At 49.2% G+C, this 10,660-nt stretch overlaps 2 protein-coding genes across 2 annotated transcripts; both read left to right on the forward strand.

Annotated features, from left to right (window-relative positions):
• The first annotated feature begins 1,413 nt into the window (after positions 1-1,413).
• LOC124683284 (uncharacterized acetyltransferase At3g50280-like) lies at positions 1,414-2,788 on the forward strand. The gene has a single exon (XM_047217839.1). It carries the CDS (start codon positions 1,414-1,416, stop codon positions 2,779-2,781), a length of 1,368 nt encoding a protein of 455 aa, XP_047073795.1. The 3' UTR covers positions 2,782-2,788.
• Positions 2,789-6,060: 3,272 nt separating this feature from the next.
• On the forward strand, positions 6,061-10,323 carry LOC124691120 (non-lysosomal glucosylceramidase-like). The gene is made up of 15 exons (XM_047224400.1): positions 6,061-6,117; positions 6,231-6,281; positions 6,513-6,629; positions 6,745-6,801; positions 6,895-6,965; positions 7,079-7,178; positions 7,257-7,327; positions 7,411-7,511; positions 7,623-7,726; positions 7,910-7,963; positions 8,053-8,108; positions 8,194-8,642; positions 8,733-8,805; positions 8,924-8,985; positions 9,071-10,323. Exons 2-15 carry the CDS (start codon positions 6,252-6,254, stop codon positions 10,141-10,143), a joined length of 2,418 nt encoding a protein of 805 aa, XP_047080356.1. The 5' UTR covers positions 6,061-6,117; positions 6,231-6,251; the 3' UTR covers positions 10,144-10,323.
• The last annotated feature ends 337 nt before the right edge of the window (positions 10,324-10,660 follow it).

The following is a 10,660-nucleotide window of genomic DNA, read 5'->3' on the forward strand; positions in this document are numbered from 1 at the left end:
TGTAAAAACAAACATGGGAGTGGACATTCTGATACCTCACACACAACTGACAACACAAGCTACCAACAAACATTGCAAAGCACGGTTAGAGATATGTGTAGGGGGAATGAACACGCACATCATGAACACATGACTAATAGAAAAACAAAATATAGCTGGCTCCTCATCTATGCTACAACAAGTAAGTTCAAATTAAGAACACGGGAAGGGCGCACACGCCACATGTGGAACAGAAGACACTACACATGCCAAATATATAAATTCCAAGCGCAAACCACAAAGCAACAATGAAATGGCTAAACCGGTAGAGACTTGATAAAATCCGAAACAACAACTCTCTAAGTGTCGCAGTGTTATCTAGATACAAATAAATATCAACTTATACACACTTTTGAATTAAGATTCTACAAATCGGCAAATATAAAAAATATGATATTACTACATCTTACCATGCATTGTAGAGATAATATAATATTATTATATACATGATATTAATATATAATTCTATGCACTTTGACCAGCCTAAGCTTTGGGTAGCACGTACTCTTATGTTTCGCGTGCGGAGTGGCTAGCTGTCGCTATTGCGATCAGGATTCATGACTTGCATGTCATGCTGTCCGAACCTAGTCATTAATTTATTCGGAATTGCTAAACTAAGCCCGTGGTTAGTAATACTGTATAACGGTCAGATCTTAGGTGAAGATTCATGAATTTTTAATGGTTTTTTAGTTGCAACTGTACTTTTAACTGGGATTTTTTGCAGTTGTAACTAGGGTTGCAACTGAGATTTTTCTAGTTATAACTGATATTTTTTCTTGCAAATGGAGTTGTAGCTGATACTTTTTTCAGTTGCAAGTGTGATTTATTGTTGCAAGTGCAATTGCAACAGTGTCTTTTTCTAGTTGCAACTGTGGGTGCACCGAGACTTTTCGATTGTAAGTGTGATTGGAGCCGAAACTTTCTCCAGGTACAAGTATAGATGCAATCGAGACTTTTGTAAGTTACAATTGTAGGCAACTGAGAGTTTTATCCAATTGCAAGTGTATTGTAACTAAGACTTTTTAACTTAGACATTTCCTGTTGCAAGTGATGTTCCAACCGATATTTCTTAAAATTCAAATTATAAAAATGATCACTTTTAAAAGTGTTTAAAATTTAAAGTTATTTAGAGTTTAAAAAATCAAAATTTTAAATCATTGAGCAAAAAGCCGCTGACGTATTTTTACCGTGTTCGTTCTCGGTAGATTGAGTAGATCGAGCCTAGAGAGGCTCTAACTTTTTAGTAAAAAAAAGATTAACTGGTCAAAACGAGCACTCCACTTGAGGTCATTTTCTTGAACGATTCACTTGAGGTGATCCACTCATGAACCTAGATAGTACCTCTACTGTATCTCGGTATCTCCCGAATAATCCATGGCACTCGAAGATTCTGCTGGCGTCTGCGTCGTCTCCCGCCGCACGGTCCAGCCGTCGCGGAGCGGCGAGGCCACGAGCGCGCTGGAGCTCAAGGGCGAGACGGTGCACCTGACGCCGTTGGACCTCCAGATGCTCACCGTGGACTACATCCAGAAGGGCGTCCTCCTGCCCAATCCCCCCACCGGAGACCGCGGCGAGCTTCTCGTCGGGCGCCTCGCGTCGTCCTTCGCCCGCGCGTTGGGACGCTTCTACCCTTTCGCCGGCCGCCTCGCCGTCGACGAGCGGCAGGAGGAGGGCACCGTCGCCGTCTCCCTGCGCTGCACCGGCGAGGGCGCCGAGTTCGTCCACGCGGTGGCGCCCGGCGTCACCGTGGCCGACGTCGCCGCGTCGACGTACGTCCCTCGCGTGGTCTGGTCCTTCTTCCCGCTCGACGGGCTCGTCGGCGCGGACGCCGCTGCGGGATCCCGCCCCGTCCTCGCCGCGCAGGTCACCGAGCTCGCCGACGGCGTCTTCGTCGCCATGTCGCTCAGCCACGGCGTCGCCGACGGGACCGCGTTCTGGCACCTCTTCAACACCTGGTCCGAGATGAGCCGGACCGGCGCCGACGCAGAGATCTCCACGCCGCCGCCGGTGCTCCAGCGGTGGTTCCCGGACGCCTGCCCTGTTCCGGTCCCTCTGCCCTTCGCCAAGCTGGACGACATCGTCCGGCGGTTCGAGTGCCCACCGGTCCAGGAGTGCTTCTTCCACTTCTCCGCGGAGCGCATCAAGAACCTGAAGGCAAGAGCGAACGCCGAGGCGGCCGGCTCCGCTCCCATCTCATCGCTCCAGTCCTTGCTCGCGCACGTGTGGCGCGCGGTGTCCCGCGCCCGGCGCCTCTCGCCGGCGGATGAGACGACGTACACCGTGCTCGTCGGGTGCCGCGGCCGCGTCAAGCACGTCCCGCATGCCTACGCGGGCAACGCCGTGGTGCGCGCCACGGCGAGGGCCACGGCCGGCGAGATCACGCACAACGGGCTGGGCTGGACGGCGCGACTGCTGAACCGCGCCGTCGCGTCCCTCGACGAGGCGGCGATGGTGGGGTCGCTGTCGTCGTGGCACCTGGACCCGCGGTTCGCGTACCTGGCGGGGTTCTGGAACCCGGCGATGGTGGTGACCGGGAACTCGCCGCGGTTCGACGCGTACGGCAACGACTTCGGGTGGGGCGCGCCGGTGGCCGTGCGGAGCGGCGGCGCGAACAAGGTCGACGGTAGGGTGACCGTGTACGAGGGACGCGATGGCCGCGGGAGCATGGGGCTGGAGGTGTGCCTCGCGCCGGAGGCGCTCGCGCGGCTTGTTGCTGACGATGAGTTCGTCTGTCAAGATTGACTCGATTTCTACCTACAGCCATGTTTCAATCGATTTCTTTGATGACTAATCAATTTTCAAACGGAGATTTGAGACGAACCACTGCAATCCCGACACTCTCAGTGAGAAACTGAGAATGCCCGCGCAAGATTTTCCATTTTCAGTTGATTTTGATCGACTGAACTAGCGCATTCCTAATATCGTAGTATTTGAGATTTATTAAAATTTAAACATATCTATATTATTTAGTATTTAAATATACCTAAATTTAAACAAGTCTCAAACAAATTTTGTGAAATGAAGGGAGTACTTTTTTTTTTGGAAAAATTCATCCAACGCTTCTGTAACACTGTTAATTTGATGAATAATCAATTTTAAATGGAGATTTCAGACGAACCACAACCACTGCAATCGCAATACTGTCAGTGAGAAATTGAGAATGCCCGCGCACGTTTTTCCATTTTCGGTTGATTTTGATCGACTAAACTAGCGCATTCCTAATACGGTGTACTTCCTCACTCCTCCTGATTAAACTTGTCTCCCTCCCTATGTCTTATTAAATTCATTTGAGATTTATTAAAATTTAAATATTTTTTTAGTATTTAAATATATCTAAATTTAAACAAGTCTAAAATAGTTTTTATGAAAAAAAAGTACGTTTTTTTCTGGAAATATTCATCCAATGTTTCTGTAACACTGTTAACTGCTACCGGCAATATAGAATAGTCGAAAAAGAGTGAAGTTAGGGCATCTACACCGATGCATTTTGGACGTCCAAAATATCCGCGCGCGTTCGTTTGCGTCCGCCCGCGGACGCCGTACGGCCCAGGACGACCATTTGCGTCGGGTACAGCAGACGCATTTTTTAGCGCATACATCGTCAAGGTCGTTAATGACGGTTTAACGTCCCGTCGGGCCCTGCCGCCGGCGATTACTGGTTCCCGCGCGACAACGGTCGTTCCCGCGCTTGCCCAACAGATTGGCGTGTTTCGCCGGTGTTTCACGCGCGTGGGAACCGACCTGCGCGGCAACTCCGTTTCCCGCCCCGCCGTGGCTATATATGGTGGACACCGCGGGGGTGACGGGCACACCTCAACCTAAACCATAGCATCCATCCATCGCCGAGCACAACCTTAGCTGGGATCAAGTAGTTCAGTTGTGCCGCCAAGTCCGTCCGGAGATGGACAAGCAGCTAGCCACCGACGCCTTTCAGGCGAAGCAGATGGACCGGGAGGTTGCGGAGGCGGAGGTGGCAGGGCGGGTGCTAGACCATTGTCGTCGTGGTGAACAGACATATGCCATGGGATGGTTTAAGTTGGGGCCGAATGTGCGCTAGAGGATTCAGGGGAGGGTTTTGGTAACAGAAGGATGGATTCCGGATGGAATACCGGTATCTTTATTGAAGAACTTGGCCTTGGCCTGAAGTTGAAGAAGAACTGTACAAGCTCTCCCTCTCTACTGCTAGCTAGTGATCTCTCTGGTGAACTTCTGAATCGTCCCGTGCAGGGGTGTGCCCCCTCTACTTATATAGGGGAGAGGGTGACTTACAAGGGAAGAAACCCTAATGACATCTTTGACTAGACAAACTATTTTACAAAGCCTCTTTGGCGGCAGGTGACGTCGGTATGTCTTTAATCAGCAACGGTGACATCCTCCGGTAGTTTTTACGGCATCTTCTGCTTTGGCTTCAGAGCTTCGATTAAAGCTGATGTGCTTCGCTCATCCTTGTCCTCTAGTCCTTGAGGGAATCTTTGACCAGATTGCCGACGTGCTACAGTTCAGCCCGTGCCGGTACTCCGGTATCTTCTTAGCATATTCCGGTATACCCCTTCTGGGATACCGGTATAGTTTCACTTAACCACGAACGTAACTCAGTTATCCGTAAATAAAATTTAGATATATTATTTAGTATTTAAATATATCTAAATTTAAACAAGTCTTAAATAGTTTTTATGTAAAAAAGAGAATACATTTTTTTGGAAAAATTCATCCAATGTTTCTGTAACACTGTTAATTGCTACCGGCAATATAGAATAGTCAAAAAAGAGTGAAGTTAGGGCATCTCCAATGGGCCGATGCATTTCGAACGTCCAAAATATCCACACGCGTCCGTTTGCGTCAGCCCGCGGACGCCATGCGGTCCAGGATGATCATTTGCGTGGGGTAATGCGGATGCATTTTTTAGCGCATACATCGTCATGGTCGTTAAATATGTATATGGATTTTTTTAAGAATCTTTAAGAGACAATAAAATGTTGCGGATTCTGTTGAGAGCCTTTAGAATCTTCTATGAGAGAACAAAATGTGCAGGGGCGCCTAGAGTAGTCGGTAGCGGAAACCTAGGGGTAGTGGCCGAGTAGAAACGTTGCCGTCCTTGTAGATGACACGTTGCCGCCATGAATACTAGTATACTACACGAGGCAGTTGCTTGTTAGACCAAACACCTTAGCATACGTATCTCGTCCGGCTGCATTCGGGTCTGCTGAAATACTTGGACCAACAGTATGCGAGGTAGACTTTCCATGGATGTTGACGGTCGACCGCTTTCCGTGGCTGCTAATTGAGTACAACAGCACACATTTCAGTTCAGAGTACAATATTCCATACCAAGTACGCCGGCCAGTGGATTTCTTATTTCGACGCCGTCCCTTCACAATCACGTCTAGAATCGTTTCTCCATTTTCATATAGGTTTTAAGCCGGCTGTAATTATTATTGTCTTGATCTTGCTATATTAACAGTCGCGCTACAATACTAGTCCACTTAAAAAGCCTTAAACCGTATAAAATGTATAGTATGGATATTAAATTCATTTATGGGCATTACTCGATCGTTATAGAATGCCGGTAATATAGATCGAAGAACATCATATTCATGGTGTAATTGGCAAAATCAAGAATGCATATCAATGATGCTTCTAGCGCTAGTCATGTACTTGACCACCTAGAGCTATTGTCAACAAAACTTTGTTCCTTCTGTCTGTAAAAGAAAACAACTCTGTTCCTTCGACATGATGTGGGTTCAACTTTGCAACTGCAGTCCGAAACTGTACAACTATAAGGCTAATATATAAATCGCAAAAGTCGCAAAAGCATCCAAAAGAAAGGTCAGCGAGCCTTCCGATTGGGAGCATGGACACAATTAAGTGAGCCGACCCCACAGCTGATTCGTAATATCCAAAAAACTCAACAACTTTGACGAGTGTGACATGCCTACTTTTCCACGCACCTCCGGAGAAAGGTAAAACATCTGACTCGGATGCCGACTCACCCTCCTTCTTCCTCTTCTTGCTCCTAAGTTCTATATAAAAAGAGGAAAGCTGAGTATCTCCTAAAAGAGCAGAGCAATTCAGGTTCAGGTAATCTCCCTAGTCGTCCTCGTTCTTTATTCTAGATGGTTTTCATTTTATCTTGGTAAGTCGAATGATTTTGTTCTTGTTGTGCTTGATCATGTCTATCTATCCCAAACCAGATAGCTGCTTGTCTTCTGAAGATGGGAAGTGCAGAGGTGGAGCAAACAAAGGTATCTTCTGAGAACACTTCCATTAGGTTATTTGGCTTCTTCATTTGGTGGAATTACCAGACTTGTTTAGGCTATTCAATTAGAGCAAAAGGTTATTCACCTCGGGTGTTCCCTTTTTAAGAAACTGTTTCTTCCATGATGTGCCAAGATATCCTTGATCGTTTAAACTTTCACCCATTATGAGTTTCGCAAGCAGACTAGCTAATATGACATGGGTGTGCTTGCATTCAGGCATACTCGCGCGTCGGTTGCACGAAGCCACCAGCGAGAACTTGGCAGAGGAAATTTGAAGATGAAGGCAAGAAGATTGCAATGTTCAGTATGACCATGACGGATATCATGACAATCGTAAGCACTCCAGCATAGGCTGCCGTAGTGGTGTAACTCTTGGGCTTCATATTCAGTAAGAGTGAATACTTCCTTTGCTTGACTAACATTGGCCATGATCCTGGTGGTACTTCAGATGCCCTTGATTGTTAAAGTGCTTGGACTACACATCAAAGCAACCGCGAAAGGCCAGGTGAGCTACCCTTCTACAACAAGTGAAAATTGTATATTCTGTCTAGTCAGTAATCTCCAAACTCGTTGAACAAAATTGTCTGCTTTCGCAAAGGCCTCGGTCTATGACCCATTCAAGAAATGGATGGACAACTGCTACCGTGGGGTACCCCTTGGCGTGCTAGGGTAAGTACTTCCATGTCTTAGGATTTAATTTCAATTTGAAACTTGCATGCTTCTGAGCTGGTTGGAATTCAGATGACAATTTTGTTCAAGCCACATTTTCTTTTCCTTTTCAGTTCAGGGAGCATAGGGAGAAGCTACAGAGGGTACTTTCAACATTTCCAGATATTCCCGAGGGTTTATGAACAGAAGCCTGTCCTAGCCAATCAGTTTTCCGTAATCAACTTTTACATATTCATTCATGGTACTCTTAACTGTAAAATAAGTATATCTGAACACTTTTCCCTTGTCTAGGCATTCGTTTCCCGTCCTGGTGGGAAGAGATATGCAACAATATTGTCTTCACCAAATGCCGATGTCCTCAAGTAAGCAGAGAAATTCAGATAAGGCTCACCTTCATCTCACTCATCTGAATAGGCTAGATATAATTCTCTGTGCAAATTTGTAGGGGAATAGATAAAAATGGCATTGGGTCTTGGGACTGGAATCTGAAAGATAAGAACTGTGCTTATCATGGCTTGTTTCCAAGATCTTGGACAACATATGAAGGTAACTTTTTGCATTGTTTGATTATGACATTTTACCGGATAGATAGTTGTTGAGAAATCATGTCAATTAGCCGATAAGGTTGTTTGAAAAGGTTCAGCAATTGCAACGTAGGTGAGCCGGACCCTGAAATCAAGATCACTTGTCGTCAGATATCGCCTTTCATCCCTCATAACTACAAGGAGAGCAGCTTCCCTGTTGCGGTTTTCACTTTTACGGTATATTTTCTTCTCCTTATCAAATTAATCCAATGATCCAACGTGAGAATGGGATGGTCTAAACACTCGGAGCACAATTACCTGCAAACTAGACCCTGAAATCAAGATCACTTGTCGTTCAGAATTTGCCCTGTGGTTCAGCGGTTACTTTTATTTGAAACTCTGATGCTTGCAATGCACCAGGTGGAAAATTCTGCGAGCACACCTGCAGATGTCACATTGCTCTTCACATGGGCAGTAAGTTCAAGCCAACACTCTGCTCCTCAGAACAGACACATCATCTTTGAACACAAGATTTGACCTTAATTTGGTTGGTCTTCATGTAGAATTCAGTCGGCGGGACATCAGAATTGACTGGCAATCACACCAACTCCAGAATGAAGTAACGATCATGGAATTTTTGTTTGATGCCGTGTTGTAACAGGCAGCGATCTCTCTGACAAAGTCTTCTTCCTTGCTGCGTCCAGAGCGCGCGACGGCGTCAATGGCGTCCTCCTCCGTCACAGGACGGCTGGCGGGCACCCTCCGGTGACATTCGGGATCGCGTCCCAGGAGACCGGCGACGTCCGCGTCACCTGCTGCCCGTCCTTCGCGATGGGCCCGTCCAGCTCCGGCGGCGGCGAGCAGCTCACGGCGAAGGAGATGTGGGCCGAGGTCAAGAACCGCGGCTCATTCAGCGACGCGGCCGGCGCGGCGCCGAGAGGGTCTTCGAGGCCCGGATCGTCCATCGGCGCGGCGGTTGCGGCGACGACGACGGTGCCGGCGGGGGGCACGCGCGAGGTGTCGTTCGCGCTGTCGTGGTCGTGCCCCGAGGTGAAGTTCCCCGCCGGGAGGACCTACCACCGGAGGTACACCAAGTTCCTCGGCCTGGATCGAGACGCGGCGGCGGAACAGTTGGTTCATGACGCCCTTCTTGGTGAGATTTCATAGGAGCCGATGAAGATTCATGAACTCTCGAGGAAAGAGATCAAAGGTTTCTGAAAATTTTACTGCTCTATGCGTGCAGAACACATGAAATGGGAGTCTCTGATCGATGAGTGGCAGAGACCTGTTCTTGAGGACAAGACCCTGCCTGATTGGTAAGGAGTTGAACCTGAACTCAACGCCGCTATAATTACTGGATGTCTGAATTGATCAGCAATAGAGAACTACTTCATGCTGGAACAGTTGATGACATAATCTTCATTTTTTGTACAGGTATCCTGTCGCACTCTTCAACGAGCTCTACTATCTCAATGCTGGAGGCACCATTTGGACAGGTGATTTATGGTGATCCAGTTACACTCACAAATCCATCTCTAACAGTGGTTCAAAATCAGAAATAAAAATTGTTCATTGTCACAGATGGCATGCCTCCCAGGAAGACCGGGCTTGCTTCGTCAAGGTCAAGCTCAGGTACGTCGACGATGGAGCCCTTCTCCCTCAACGGGTTCAGTCTTCAAGCCGACGGCGAAAGCTGCACCACCGCGGTGGACGGCATGCTGCGCGCAATGGCGACGGCGGAGGAGAGGCTGAAGGACTCGCCGGAGGCATGCTTCGGCACGGCGCTGCTGGACGACGGCGAGGAGAACGTGGGGCAGTTTCTTTACCTGGAGGGGATGGAGTACCACATGTGGAACACCTACGACGTCCACTTCTACGCCTCCTTCGCGCTCCTCTCCCTCTTCCCGGCCATCGAGCTCAGCCTCCAGCGCGACTTCGCCCGGGCAGTCCTCCATCAAGACCCACGCTCGATGCACACCCTCGACGGCGCCACCGTGCCGCGCAAGGTCCTCGGCGCCGTGCCGCACGACTTCGGCCTCGCCGACCCCTGGTTCGAGCTCAACGCCTACATGCTCCACGACCCGATCGTGGAGGAGGACAAGGCTCGCAGCGCGCTGGGGACGGTGCTGGACTACAACGTCATGCGGGTGCAGGGCGGCGCGGTGGGGGCGGTGAACGGCATGCGGCCGGACGGCGCAGTGGACACGTCGTCGACGCAGTCCAAGGAGGTCTGGCCCGGGGTCACCTACGGCGTGGCCGCCGCCATGATCCACGAGGGCATGCCGGAGGCGGCGTTCCAGACGGCCAAAGGCGCGCACGACGCCGGGTGGGGCAGGGACGGGTACGGGTACGCGTTCCAGACGCCCGAGGCGTGGACGGCCGAAGGCGGCGGCGGTTACCGGTCGCTGCACTACATGCGACCCCTCTGCATCTGGGCGATGCAGTGGGCGCTGTCGCCGCCGGAGCTCCACAAGAACCTGAGTGCGCTGCCGGGTTCGGTGTCGGCCGCTGCGTCGCCTGCGGAGGTGGCCCTGGCGCGGGAGAAGTTTGAGAAGGTGGCGAACATGGTGAGGCTGCCGGAGGAAGAGCAGGACAAGGGATACCTAGGAGCTCTCTACCAGATTCTCCGTCAGATGATCCTCCCGGCATCATGATTCTTTGGGATGGAACTTCCAGCATTACAAATGGTTGTTAGTACTCCTACAACACATCATACGACCGGAAACAATTTCTTTTGATCTGCACGATCTCAAACACTGACTCCTAAAGTACAGATAATTTTTTTTTGTTAGAACAGGAATAAAATGCATCTGGCTAAAGCATTCTATCTGGTTTATACTCCAAGTAATATTTTAGTGCCTTTTTTTTATATTAGCGAGATATACTAAAAGCACAGAGAAGACGTAATCTCTATTTGGCGGTCGATCGTTCCAAACGTTCAGTTCTCTTGCTCTTGCTTCGCCCCTCTCGCTCGAAGCGCTATACGTTCCCTTTTTTATCGTTTTCCTCATTTCCCCATTCCGAGTCCCCCAGCTATGGAACGACGAGAACGAGGAACTCACCCCCCCCCCCCAATGTTTTCTTGGTTGGAGAAGATGGCCGAGAAACTTGCACGCTGGGGTGGCAATTTTGCGCTGCCGGAAGATCATGCGCATAGAAAATCCCAACACG

Source organism: Lolium rigidum, chromosome 1 (assembly GCF_022539505.1).
Source record: "Lolium rigidum isolate FL_2022 chromosome 1, APGP_CSIRO_Lrig_0.1, whole genome shotgun sequence".
Classification (NCBI taxonomy): Eukaryota; Viridiplantae; Streptophyta; class Magnoliopsida; order Poales; family Poaceae; genus Lolium; species Lolium rigidum.

Coding starts and splice junctions, on each gene's coding strand:
- LOC124683284 (XM_047217839.1), top strand. CDS start 1,414: ATGGCACTCGAAGATTCTGCTGGCGTCTGCGTCGTCTCCCGCCGCACG.
- LOC124691120 (XM_047224400.1), top strand. CDS start 6,252: ATGGGAAGTGCAGAGGTGGAGCAAACAAAG. Junction 6,282..6,512: donor CAGAGGTGGAGCAAACAAAG/GTATCTTCTGAG, acceptor GCTTGCATTCAG/GCATACTCGCGCGTCGGTTG. Junction 8,643..8,732: donor GGTTCATGACGCCCTTCTTG/GTGAGATTTCAT, acceptor CTATGCGTGCAG/AACACATGAAATGGGAGTCT.